Genomic DNA, 14,547 nt, shown 5'->3' with positions numbered 1-14,547 from the left:
TTAACACTATAATACTGCAGGGAGCCATTAAACGCATGGATACATAAATCTTAATTGGAACATCGAATCAATTCAACCTTAAGCTACATGAGGACATGTAGAGAGATTTACTAGTAGATTAAATGTTTTATAATGTTTTATAAGGTATTAAACACTGCCAACCCAGCGAGGTAAAAAAGACAGTGATGACAGTGAAGTTTGAGTCAAAAAGGTTTGGCAGCGGCAATTCCAGGCTTTTTAGAGAGGACTTCTGGTGGGGGAAACCATTAAAATTAACAGATAAAAAACGAGGGAGGAATACATCAATAGGATAACAATTTACATACCTCAGCCTCCCCTTGGGAGCAAGAACAGACGCAGAGAGAGAGAGAGCAAGAGAGAGAGAGAGAACTGCCAGGCGAGGTTTTCTACTCATAAATTGGCATGGTTGCAGTTGGAGGTGAGAGGGTGCCAAACTGCAGAGTAATTTATGTGCACCCAGGCACATGTGGTGAATCTGAATGAGCCATGCTCCCTTGGAACGATCTCCTTTCAGTCTGCAATCTAATCTGGGGCCATATGTATCAAGCATCTCTGAGTGGGAGTGCTGATTTGGGATCAGTTTAGCAGTTTAGGTCATAATGAATCAGATTATTATGGACAGGGGGGACCTGATCCTAGATCAGCACTCCTACTCTGAAACTCTTGGTGCCGACCTTGATCTCTAGATTATTACTGTGCTTAAAACAAAAGATACTGCGGTTTAACATAATTCCTCTTCATCAATGAGGCTTATACTGGGATATATTTGAGGGGGAAAACCAAGGCTGGAAAGAATTCACTTCTAAATACTATTAACTTTGTGTCATTTTCGTTTAAAGACCCTTTAGGGGTTTAGACATGTTTATTTGGGCAAGTCGAGAAGCGAGCAGGCGCTGGCTATGACCAGTTAAACAGTATTTTCCTGTGTGTGTGTGTGTGTGTGTGTGTATGACCATTAAAACAATATTTCCCCTGTGTGTACATTCCTTTGTCATACTGTTCTTCAGGTGTCTATAAAAGGGATGATATTCTGCTGACACATCACTTCTGGGCACCTAGTCAAGGCCTTCCAGACTGGACACCGGTTCTCCAGGTGTGAAGAAGAGTTAGGAGATTTAGTAAAAACACACATGCATATTAGATTTAGGAATAGGGTATGTGACTACATTGTTGTGTAGAGTTATGGAGGCATCAAGTGACACCACATCAATTGTGACAACGTATTGTACTCTGTTAGATGAATGCATACTGTAACACTACAACTTGATCAAATCAGGCAATTAGCTTAATCATAAGTCCCATACCAAATCTCCATAAGGCAGAAAATGTAGATACCACTGATGTAACCGAGGAATGAAGAATCGGTTGGCATCTTTGAGGAACTCAGTCCAAGGCAAGGCCAATATCAATACAAGGGATAGTGATACTCCATAAATACTTCCAATACAGCCACATCTGCCTAGCGCAATCCTGACACCCATTATCCCTGGCAGCCATCCTCAGTGGGAGCCAGTATCTTCTGTGTGTTTATAATAATATGACATGATGAAACAGGCATTCCTGCTGCTGTGCAATCACAACAAACACACACACACCACAACACAAGCATCTCTTCTGGTTAACGGAGCATGGATGAGGGGCTCACGAACTGCACTGCCCTCTGTGAAGAGGCCTCTGAGATCATCATAGCTGGGGTCACACTACTGTCACACACACTCACAGTCAGACGAAGAAGCTCCAAAAACATGGGATTGGTGTGTGTGTGTGTGTGTGTGTGTGTGTCAATCTTTTCAAGATAATGATCCAATCTATAGGATAGAGAAATCATCTATAGGATAGAGAAATCATCTATAGAGAAATCCTCTATAGGATAGAGAAATCATCTATAGGACAGAGAAATCATCTATAGGACAGAGAAAACATATATAGGATAGAGAAAACATCTGCAGGCAAACTGCTGCCACTGGATGCATCTTCTAGCCTACAATTACTCCCAAAATGCCATTGATTTCAATGAATTGAATTGACTGGGGGAGTCATTGCGTATATCCCTCTTAGAATAAAAGCAACTAAATCTGAAGGAGGTGAAAACGCTCAAAACCATGTGCATGGGAAACATAGGCAGGAGCGGGAAAGAGCAGACTCTCCTGTAGGTTAATTCAGGTTTGTTTACAGTGGCCAATGCTGAACCAGGGAAAGATGAAACCACTGAAAGCGGGTGGAAGTTTGACCTCTTTGATTAACTAAGAGAAAAAATACGATTGTATGCCTAGTCATTCCATAATCTTCTTATTTATATAAATAAGACATCTAAACTGATCTAGGATATATTGTAACTTGCCCTGTAGGCTACAGAACAGAGAAGTCTGGACAGAGCTATTTTTGTAAAGAAGTTATTCACTTGTGTTTCAACAAACAACGACTTCATACCAGACCTCTTTCATGGGAATTCCAGTGTTTAGGATGAAATTGTAAACTGGACGCGAACGAGCCAACTTCACGAGCGGCTGGATTGTTTTGAGCGAGCTTGTCAATCAACAGAACAGTGCCCAGAACCGCTGGCGGCCACTCCTGCTGAAAAGTAGCCGACTGATAAAATGTCCAGGGCGCGCAGACTAGGCTACTGTATATAGCCTACAATATAACACTGCCAGTAATATAAGCAACAGTAGCGAGGTGTTTCGGAGTCGAACTCAAGACTATTCACAATTTCTTGAGCAGTTCGTTATAGCGTGTAGCCTAAATCAGTAGAAGCAAAGAAAAAAACTCAACTGCATGCTTTCTGTTGAGGCTAAATGAAAGAACGTTTTGAATTTTTACGAACCTGGCAAAGCGCGGGGACTTCTCCTGTGCCAAAGCGCTGATGTTCGGAGTTTGTGTCACAGTCAGTTCTGTGTTTTCTGTCTCTCTCCTCTCCTCTCCTCTCCTCTCCTCTGCGCTAGATTGTGCTGATGTTTTAACTTCCTCTTTCTTCACGGTCTGTTGGTTGGCTCCACTCTCTTCCGAGGCTCGAGCACCAATGCGAGGGACATCGACCAATTAAAACACAACAAACCCCGACAATTGAATGGGACGAGAGGACACTCCCCGTTGATGGGTGGCAATTATTATGATGCCAAATTAATAATGTCAACCTTGAACCTCGGGATAAGCGGAGGGCTCGGGGAACAATGCATTTAACATTTCATAGCAATCGATTAATTAATACATAATATATCAAAGACAGCATAGGGGTGGGGGTTAGGCCTATAACCTTGTAGCCTACCATAAAATACCTTTATTTGAAATAAAAGGGGAAAACTAACTTTGCTTGGGTAAGACCTCCTTAAAAAGAATAGTAATATTGCACATTCAAATCATGATCTGCTACTATTGGGACATAGCTTCTCCTTATGTCACATTTCACAATAGATCGAAACTGACAGTATATAGACGAGAATAATAGACAATCATGAAAAAGCTACAGTACAGTTCAGTACAGTACAGTCAATACCAGACTTAATTACATTCATGTCATATAGCTACACCTACTGGTTCCAATATCTAAGCTACCCAGCAAGAGAGAGAGAGTGAGAGTGAGAGAGAGAGACAGAGAGAGAGAGAGAGAGAGAGAGAGAGAGAGAGAGAGAGAGAGAGAGAGAGAGAGAGAGAGAGAGAGGGAGAGGGAGAGAGAGAGAGAGAGCGAGACAGACATAAAGAAAGAAAAAGAGGGAGAGAGAGAGATAGAGACATCTAGGAGTGAGTGATCTGAACTGTTGCCACTGTGCCAGGCTCACACAGCTCTCCTCTCCACAGTATAGCAACAGGATTAATACAGGGCCATGTGCCTCTACTGTCTGTCTGGAATATAATCTGGGTTAATGGTGTCCAAACACCCATCCTGAGAAACCTGTCTGTATGACTGAATCCCATGGCTTTCTCTCTAGTACTAGATCACGGCTAGGTCAAAATGAATGAAGCCATGCAATATGAGCAGTATTAAGTGGTGTTGCATAATGTCTTTGATTGATATGAGCTATCATATGATACGGTTAAAATTGGTAAAAAATATTTGTATTCTCTTTTTAATACCCACAATAATTTGTCTGAGCCATCTAAATCCAAACAACATATTGTTTACACTTAGAAATAAAATAAAAACTATCCCAGTCCATGACCACAGTACCTTTGAGCCAAGTCAGAGCATAACTATAGCCAATGGAATCTGTCAAGTGAACTGTGTCAATTGTGCCATCATTCAATGTTAGGGACCGATGCGATGGCAGTTTGTGGCAGAGCAAAATGGCATACACAAACAGGCAAATCATATCTAATTATCTTTAGACTAACTTCCCTGATCTCAAGACTGTACTGATACTTCCTAACTGACCCTAACCCATTCTCCAGCCCCATAAGATAGAGTGGTTCAATATAGAGTCTTCTCTGCTCTAACTTAGCCAAAGTGGCAGATGACTCCCTCGGAGCAGCAGTGTCTCCGTGAAAGTCATCTAGGACATTCATGTCTGTTTCTGCTCAGAGGGCTACATGGTGCAGATGGGACACACTGTTTCAATGCTGTTGATTTATCGGAGGCCTTTGGCCAAAGCACCACAGAAAGGAATGGAGGGAGTTGCCATGGAAAGGAGGATAAGAGAGAGGGATGGGGGAGAGGAGAGATCAAATGAAGCTTTCAGTTACTAGGAAACACACACACACTAACCCATTCTGACGCACAAATAGATCCCTTCAGGCTTAACTACATGCAGAAACCACTAGGACGCTAATCAAAATTCAAATACATCTCCCCCCGAAGGACTGCTTAAACAGTCCTCTTATTGGGGTCATTAAAATAAGCAGTGCATATTTCTGGTCCTCCTCTAGATTTGATAGCACACTTCTCTAAATTAACATCCTATCAATAGGGAGGGGCAAAGTGGAGAAGTCTTTTGATGTGGCCTGCAAGGTGTGTGTGTGTGTGTTAGTGTGTCTGTTTTGTTGTTGTTGTACTGACAAAATGGCACATTAGTGAGTAATACTCCCTAGTCAGCCCTGGGCTTTCTGAGGTCTTTCAAGATCAAAGGAGAAGTGTCTTCTTTTTTGCCTTTCAAAAGGGGTCATTATAGTGGATAGAGATGTGTAATTCTAAGAATCAATGAAGGACAAGAAAGACCTACACAAACGTTGGCCGTGCGTTGGGGTGTCATTATTACACCCATTCTGTTGCAAAACGTTTTGCAACAGAAACCGTTTACTCAAATGGAGAAAAAAAAAACAAGTTTCTATTGGACAAATTCAGTTAGGTCGCACCCCATTTGTTTCATTTGATTCTTAAAGGTAAACGGTTTCCATTAGGAATACACTCCCGCTGGGTGTTGACGAACAGTGGCGATATAAACAGGAAATTACAGCCGATGTTCTGTGGTGATAGAACGGCCACCCACTGCAGATGGCCGATGTACGTGTTGGTCGGTCTTGTCCTTGTCACTATCAGACACTATGAGCCAAACAACATACATGCAGTTGAAAAATATTGAAAGACAAAGTGAATAATGACAAAACGAAAGTATATATATAATGTGAGGAGTAAGAGGCTTTCTCCTTGGTCACAGAGAACACACGGTCTCTCCCTTTCTCAAACTGGATTTAAATAAAACGTGAATTCCAACCTCAATTTATTCCAAATATTTATGTACAGTAGTAAGTATTCAAACATCCAGCAGCATCTTACAGAAGAAAATAAATATGGGAAAAATGTTGCTGCAATTTTTCCCACTCTTTTCGTCATACAACATGCCTACAATCAAGCTATTTGATACCTGCAATTTGAAAGCAAAACAAGAAGTTAAACACAATCTTTAACAACATGCTCTGTTTTGTAACATGTTTTCATTCAGATCTGATCCATCAAGCCAACATCCTTCATAACAGCTACAAACTGATTTCAACTCTTCTGGCTGGCTCAGGCGCTCCTGAGCCAGTCATGTCATTACCAATGCTGTAAGGGCTTTCTGAGTACCTCGCCTGAGGGGCCCTACATTCACAATCAGCACTACACGTCCATAGAATCTTATTCTGTATGATCTAATGGAATAGAGGCATCAACCATATGAGGGATGGGACAAGTCATGCATTGTTTAAAGGCTCAGATGGAGGGGAGAAGAAGGCTGAACCAAAAAGGGTCTTCTAGTGTGCACTTCGTAGTGTGCAATTGAGGCGACCCTGAGCCATTGGGTAAGAAACACCATAGCTGCTCACTGACTGATAGACACTGCAGTGTAGCCACCTCTCCCTGCTAGAACAATCCAGGTAGGTTCCTATGGCTCAATCGGACTCAGAACAGTCACTGCTTTTGGGGGACTTCTTCTTCCTCTTCCTCTTCCTCTTCTTCTTGTCCTTTTTCTTGTCCTTTTTCTTGTGCTTCCTCTTCTTGCGGCCGCCGGTGTCGGAGGAAGAGGAGGAGCTGTCCGAGTCGGAGGAAGAGGAGGTGGTGTCCTGCAGGAGTTGCTGCAGCTGCTGGATCCTGGAGAGAGGGAGGGGTTGAGAGAGAGAGAGGCGGAGAGATAGGGGGGAGGGAGAGAGAGAGAGGGATGAGAAAGATAGGGGGAGGGAGAGAAAGAGAGAGGGAAATAGACAGGGAGATGGGTTAGAACCATTCAAGGAGAGGTATGATGAACTGAAACACAGTATCTTCAGGCACAAACAAACACACACACATCCTCTTCTTGGAATATCCCAGAGAGTTTTCCTCTACAATCATTGGCCATCTCAGATTTAGCTCAGAAGTGTCCCTGGTTATGAATCAAGTCCTTTAACAGTGATGGTCAGCTGACAGCTGGTGAGTCCTGAGTATGGGGATTTGGATGGGCTACAGGTGCTTGCAGCTGGTGCTAAAGTGGGTCACGAGAGAGAGCGGGAGACAGAGAGAGTGCGAGCTCATTTCAGGCAGCCAGCAGAGTAGCACAGCACTGCAGCTCACACCAGACCAGACCAGATATCAAGATGCTGAAACACTGCCTGAGAAACACAACATTCTTCAATAAAATATGGATATAACACGAATGATCAAACAGTTCAGAGACCGAGGCATCCACTTCCTTTGATTAGCTCAAAACTTTACATTTCCATTGATTCGGTATGCTCAGAGAGGAACAAGAGAGCTTGTGCAAGTTGCAAGAGACTGAAAACAACCCAAACTTAAAACACGGTGGTTCCCGAGCAATCCTCAAACTTCATTAAGAATTCATCAGAGGAGCGTTGTTCTCTTCTATGTTGACAACATCCACCCAGAGAACAGTGAAGTAATCATAAGGACTGTTCAAGGCAAACACTCTGAGACAGAGCTGGGTTGACTCGTGGGTCCTTTGGCCAAGTCTACCACAAATACATTTCACTCCGTCTCTCATATCATCATAGCTCATATGATCTTGTAGAACATGTCCATCGCACACTCTCTCCTATCATACTCACATGAGTCTCTCATATTGCACCACAGTTCAGATGGTACTTTAAAACTTCTCTGTAGACACCAAAATTCACATTCAATGTCATTCATAGTAGTTTTTAAAGTACTTTTATTCACCAGTTTGATTATGTGCTGTGTCAGCTGTCAGGATGTGATTGATTTAGTCTAATTACATGTGGGCATTGACTTCAGTGTGTCCTCTGATGACTCAGAGTTTTCTTTCATGTGACTTTGTTGTTGTTCTTTCCCTGTGCTAAAATGCACTCAATTAATAATAGACTATTCTGACTGAGACAGTCGGAAAATGAAAGGGTTAGTTCACTCTAATTACAAATGTATGTCATCTTAACCTGATAACTGGAATGTAGCCTAGTCTATAAAAGCAGAGTATCGTCGTCAGTTTGTTTACTTGGATGTAGCTTAGCATCAGCATTGTTGGGAGCAAAACAAAGAGAATCGGAAAGTCCCCTGTGATCGTGCTCCAAAATAGCTTGTCTGAATCGATATAGTTACACAAGCAATGTCCTTTAAACGACCCCTATGCATCAGACTACCTTAACGATGACCAACTCCAAACAGTAGAGAAGGGGACATCTATTCAAACATTCTTCTGAAAAATAAGTTTTGTTTATAATAAAGTTTTTTGTTTTTTTAATAATAAAGCCAGAAAGTACCTTGTTTCTTTTTCATTGCGTTTGTTTTCTCGGATCAGGTCGTACATTGGGTCTTCGTGTGCCTGCAAGAAACACACGGTTTAGCTACATATTTACAACATTTCAAAGATAACATACATTGCAAAGCTCCAATGACAACAAGCACTGCAAGGTAAAACTCCATTCAGGCTTTTGGGCACATTATTTCCACCCATTCAACTCTCCTCTGCCGGATCAGCATTTTAAAATCCGGTTCTATCACAAAATATGATACACTTGCACTTATGATTATCATTGCAGTGGCATCGTTGCATGCAGGCCTACAGAAGAACTGCCCTGTGAATCTGCTGAGGAGTCCAGCTCCAGAAGCATCCAGCTGCAGCACAGATGCCTTCTGCGTCCCAAATGGCACCGATTCTCTATATAGTGCACTACTTTTTTACAAAAGTCAATATGGCTCCTGGTCAAAAGTAGTGCACTATATAGGGAGTAGGGTGCCATTTGGGATGCAACCATACTGTGTCCAGCTGCATCAATAAAGCATGCTCATGGTCCCAGGCAGGCAAGCACGCAGACGTCCCCACAGGGTTATGGTTGGGACCAGGAGCAGACGTCCCCAGGGGGGTTATGGTTGGGACCAGGAGCAGACGTCCCCAAGGGGTTATGGTTGGGACCAGTAGCAGACGTCCCCAAGGGGTTATGGTTGGGACCAGTAGCAGACGTCCCCAAGGGGTTATGGTTGGGACCAGGAGCAGACGTCCCCAAGGGGTTATGGTTGGGACCAGGAGCAGACGTCCCCAAGGGGTTATGGTTGGGACCAGGAGCAGACGTCCCAAAGGGTGTCTGCCAGTGCTAATCCTGGTCCTGGGGACTCATGTTTGTTTGAGCCCAGCAGTAACACATTTTATTTAAGTAGTCAAAAGGCTTGATGATCAGTTGAAAGATGGATGAATGGATGGACGGAAGGATGAGACTCACCACTCTGAACTGCTCCAGTTTCTGGTTTCCTTTGATGAAGAAGGGACACTCTCGGTCCCCTGTCCTGTGCCCATAGCGCTTGCATCTCCAACCTGCACAAGGGAGGGAGAATATAGTCATGTTTGTACCACAAGCACATTCACGTCTCCTGCCCGCTCAGAAATCACCCAAACAAGTTAGTGTTGGAAATTGGAAGAGATTCATATTTATTTTATATGGCTTGTAGGCTACACCTGTTTATGACTTAGCCTACATCTGACAAAATGTTTCTCAACTCCTTTTAATCTCTGAAACGCCACGCAATTAAAAATCACATTACAACATTTCGCCACCGTATTATCTGGAACATATTAGGATTTGGAATTCCACTGGAGAACAAATGAGAACTTTGTAGACTAACCCTGTATGATTTCTGTCCACTCGCATATCATGAAAACGAGTGGGACGGAGGGAGGGAGGGATGGATGGAGGAATTATTGGTGGGAAATAATGAAAGCCTTTGTTCTTTGAGGGACAAGCAGAACAAAAGTTAATCTCCGCTACACTGACTCGACCCTGACCTCATTAAAATGTAGTGCACTACATATTAGGGAAGAGGGCGCCATTTGGGCAGCAGCCATAGCCACTCTCCGGTCTCTCTCAGTGGGGTTGAATTAAAGTGACACCCTCTGGACTGAGGGAAGCATGAAGAGGATAAGGACCAGGACTATCCAGCGATGAAGGCAACTTTCCTTGACTTTCTGCTATATTTTAATAGTGCTGTGCATGCTCACATAAGCATGGATGGACCTCTGCCATTTCACGCTGTACATTCTCTATATCTGTGATAGTGACCGACTTACAAAGGAGTGGCTATTTCATCCCAGTCGGTGGCAGAAGCACTACGTTTTTAAGGTTCTATCACATCAGTGTAGTCAAATTAAGAATAAATTCTGGTTCCGGTGGCATGCATTGAAACGTGTGTCTTTCTTTTCCTAATTACTTTGAATTAACGGACATACAGCATTTCCTAAAACTTGTCAATACTTAACATCCTATTAGCGCGAAAGCCCACCTGAACTTTGATCATATTAAGGTGTGGGACATTCATTCAAGAAATAACTAGGTCTATTACACTTCAGCAGCTAGAATGTCTGTCCACAATTCAACTGTGGGAACATGGCGTCTCTTAATACCAGACAACAGAAAGAGCTGGCCATTACTATACGAGAGATTGTTCGTGAGGAGATTACCTCTGCCCTCGACTTACAATTAAAACCAGTAAATGAATCATTGGCAGTGCTCACTGCTAAACTGGATACCTATTCAACCAAAGTGGAAAGTCTGGAGAGGCCAGCCAATAAGACAGAGGTGCGACTCCATGACCTGGAAACAGCGCAAGCTAGGTTGGAAGGGATAATCAAACTCCCAAAAGAGAAGACGTAATCACTCGAAAGTCATTCCCGGAAATTCAATGTGCGGGTCACAGGACTTGAAATTGGTGTAACGGTCAACCCAACTTCCTTCATGACCAATTTGTTCTATGAACTGTTCGGGCAGGAGAAGCTGTGTACCATGCCGCTGATTACCATTGCGCGTCACACGGGTCCTCTCCGGTACGGATCTCGCTGTATGATTGTGCGGATCCACAACTTTGAAGTCAAGCAGTGAATTATTCGCCTTGCAGCGGAACCCGGGGGTCTGACCTATGCAGGGAAGAGGATCAGCATTTACCCAGACCTGAGTGCTGAACTGCTGAAACAGAGGGAGACCTACAACGAGGTGAGAACCCAGCTACGCAAGCTAAACCTGAGATGCTGCTTCATCCACCTGGCAAAACTTATCTTGACCTTCCAGAATACAACACATACGTTTTCTACTGCCAAGGAGGCTCAAGACTTATTCTTATTATTCGATAAGCACATCAAGTCCAACAAACAAGGGGACGAGCTGACAGATCTAGGCTAACCCTAATTTGGCTGGCTCAATATTCATCAAGAAAATAGAAATTCGGCATATGAGCCTATCTGACCATCATGCTTATTACTGCCAGATACACATTTCAGAAACTCCTAAAAGAGCAACAAGATGACTCTTTAATGTTTCCTTACTACAAAATCTGACTTTATGTGAACAATTTGAAACTGAATTGAATGAATTCATAATGATTAACAAAAATTAAGTCGATGAGGAGGCTGCGTGAATCAGGCCTTCATGGTCGAATTGCTGGAAAGAAACCACTACTAAAGGACACCAATAAGAAGAAGAGACTTGCTTGGGCCAAGAAACACAAGCAATGGACATTAGACAGGTGGAAATCTGTCCTTTGGTCTGATGAGTCCAAATTTGAGATTTTTGGTTCCAACTGCCGTGTCTTTGTGAGACGCAGAGTAGGTGAACGGATGATCTCCACATGTGTGGTTCCCACCGTAAAGCATGGAGGAGGAGGTGTTATGGTGTGGGGTGTTTTGCTGGTGACACTGTCTGTGATGTATTTAGAATTCAAGGCACACTTAACCAGCATGGCTACCACAGTATTCTGCAGCGATATGCCATCCCATCTGGTTTGCGCTTAGTGGGACTATCATTTGTTTTTCAACAGGACAATGACCCAACACACCTCCAGGCTGTGTAAGGGCTATTTTACCAAGAAGGAGAGTGATGGAGTGCTGCATCAGATGACCTGGCCTCCACAATCACCCGACCTCAACCAAATTGAGATGGTTTGGGATGAGTCGGACCGCAGAGTGAAGGAAAAGCAGCCAACAAGAGCTCAGCATATGTGGGAACTCCTTCAAGACTGTTGGAAAAGCATTCCTGTTGAAGCTGGTTGAGAGAATGCCAAGAGTGTGCAAAGCTGTCATCAAGGCAAAGGGTGGCTACTTTGAAGAATCTAAAATATATTTTGATTTGTTTTAACACTTTTTTGATTCCATATGTGTTATTTCATAGTTTTGATGTCTTCACTATTATTCTACAATGTAGAAAATAAAGAAGAACCCTGGAATGAGTAGGTGTGTCCAAACTTTTGACTGGTACTGTATATATCGCCAGGATGTGGGGCGGGGGGTGACTGACGAGCAACCCTAGTTGCTAGGGGTGGGGGGGTGGGAAACATGGTTTCCGGGAGTGGGGCGGTTGGATGGAGACATGTTGGCTGGGTGGGGTTGGGGGAATGGGAGGTTGGGGTGGAGGCCCACTAATGTTTTCTTTTCTTTTCCTGTTTATACTGAATTTATTATTTATTATTAAACTCTGCATGTATTTCTTACTGTTTTTCTTTTCTTTTGAGTGGCAGCCTACGGGTACAGGTTTTATAAACGTATCATTTAAAATGGATAATGTACCTGTAACTCCCCCCCCAAAAAAAGTATGAATAAATTGTGTGTGACTATAGAAGTACTCTCGCGACCAACCTCTTCTTACATGCCCAGGGCCCACTTTGGGTCCCGACCCATAGTTTAAGAAACCCTGGATAGATGAAGGACAGGAGACGAAGGACAAGGTGAGGAAGCTACATTAAACTTTTGAGATGCATCCCAAAGTTTAGGGATGTATCCCAAATGGCAGCCTATTCCCTATATAGTGCAATCCTTTTGACCAGGGTGCCATTGGGGATGCAGGACACTCATAATAACCCTCTGTGTTTATACTCACACTGCATGACTTTCACCTCCTTCCCCAGAGGCATCCACAGCCCCTTGGTGGGGGCGTGAGCCAGGAAGTCCCTAGCATCCTCATTTCCTGGATCAGCAGGAATACAGTCCTCTGGTTTGTACTCCTCCGCCTAAAAAACACAGTCACCGTGTTTCAAGTAGATGCAAGATGCCACATATTCCAGTTTCCATTATAATGCATGTTAGCCTGAGTGCCAGTCTGCTTGTGCTCTTATGCCAACTCCTTGTCACTCATCGTCATGCTTTGGCTTGACAACAGACAGACAGAGCCGGCAAGAACACAAACGGATCTGGGACCAGGCTAAATGCATGTCCTTCTACTGATAAATGAACTATTCCATATTATTTTATCTCAGTTATTAATTAACTGGTAATAAAGCAAGTAGACAAAAATGTGCATCTACTAAACCTTTATGAGTCCAGGAGGAGGTTTTTCATAACTGCATAGAGGGGAAAAGAAAACAATGCTTGTGAGAATCAATATGATGATAAACTTTGTGTGTAGGTAGCTAGGTACCCCTTGATGCAGTATCTGAGCAAAGGAGACGTTGAATATGAATCACGTCACATGCATCGTCTCCCTTGTCCAGATAGTGGTTAAGGTACAGTACCCCTGTGCAAGTTCTACCAGCCAAGGGCAAGGCACAGTATCAGAACTGAAATGATGGGAAGCGTTGCTAGCATTAAGGCTAAATCCCATGGCAGATCAACTACACTGTTATGTTTTATTAACACAAGTTCGATACCACCGAAAAACGTGTCCTTTACTTACAAGGTCTCCAAATGCTTCAGCTTTTGCACTTCTTGGTTGAGTTTTTTCGCTTGTTTCTTGAGTTTTTCCACATCGTGTTTTGATTCCTTGTGCCTTTTGCGGTCCCCTCTGTCCTCCGAGTCTCGCGATCTCTTTCTACTAGACATTGCAATGTCATTGGATAACTAGCTATGTTTATGAAATAACACTTTAATTTGAGTTTGATACGATTTCTAATCACAAATTCGTTGAAGTGAATCACTTTTTAGAGAAAATACATTCGGGACTAAGTCAGGACATCTTTCTCGAACTCTGCACAGCTACTTCCTGTTTCTGTTTGCGCATGCCATCTGTAAACGCAGCGCCGCCTGCAGGTCAAAGGGAGTCGAGGACGCCTGATCTACAGCCAGGTCTATGCTTAGGTAAAGGGAGGTCTGTGGTGGTTTATAAAGAGCAGTTAGTTATTCATTCCATTCTTCTTTGGAGTTTAATGGCAGTTATCGTTATTATCAGCAAAGTGTTGCCCAAGCTATATTATACACTATAATGTGCTTATAAACGGTGTATGTGTAGAAGCATTAAAGGGACAATCTGGGATTCATACTCTACATCAATGTTTGGACTTCAGATTAATGAGCCATTGATTCATATTACTTCAAAATGCCTCATGAGTTGTTAAACTGTCATACACCCACAAGCTTGCTTTCTAAACAATGTAATTGTAAACAAACAGTATAGTTTCAAAACATGGTTAAACTATCATATTGATCTCATGGATGGTCAGTCCAACCCCATTCCTGAGGTGTTTAATCAAAACAAGTAGTTGGGTGACCCTTTAAAGTTTTATCTGTAGCACTTAAAAATGTGTAAGTTGTGACTGTCTTCTGAAAACACGCATTGTGAATGCCAGTGGTGTAAAGTACTTAAGTAAAAATACTTAAAATATCTACTTAAGTCGTTTTTGGGGGTATCTGTACTTCACTATTTATATATTTTTGACAACTTTTACTTCACTACATTCCTAAAGAAAATAATGTACTTTTTACT

At 42.8% G+C, this 14,547-nt stretch overlaps 1 protein-coding gene across 1 annotated transcript; it reads right to left on the bottom strand.

Annotated features, from left to right (window-relative positions):
• Positions 1-5,638: 5,638 nt before the first annotated feature.
• Positions 5,639-13,839, bottom strand: LOC311116339 (retinitis pigmentosa 9 protein homolog). Its single transcript, XM_084191432.1, has 6 exons — positions 13,522-13,839; positions 13,159-13,189; positions 12,730-12,859; positions 9,094-9,185; positions 8,137-8,198; positions 5,639-6,520 (listed from the first exon to the last, which is right to left on the bottom strand). The coding sequence occupies exons 1-6, from the start codon at positions 13,665-13,667 to the stop codon at positions 6,322-6,324; spliced, it is 660 nt and encodes a 219-aa protein (XP_084047558.1). The 5' UTR covers positions 13,668-13,839; the 3' UTR covers positions 5,639-6,321.
• Between the last annotated feature and the right edge of the window lie 708 nt (positions 13,840-14,547).

The sequence above is a fragment of the Coregonus lavaretus genome (assembly GCF_964263955.1).
Source record: "Coregonus lavaretus genome assembly, contig: HAP1_SCAFFOLD_1017, whole genome shotgun sequence".
NCBI classification, from domain to species: Eukaryota; Metazoa; Chordata; class Actinopteri; order Salmoniformes; family Salmonidae; genus Coregonus; species Coregonus lavaretus.
This window is presented reverse-complemented; position numbering and strand designations above follow the sequence as displayed.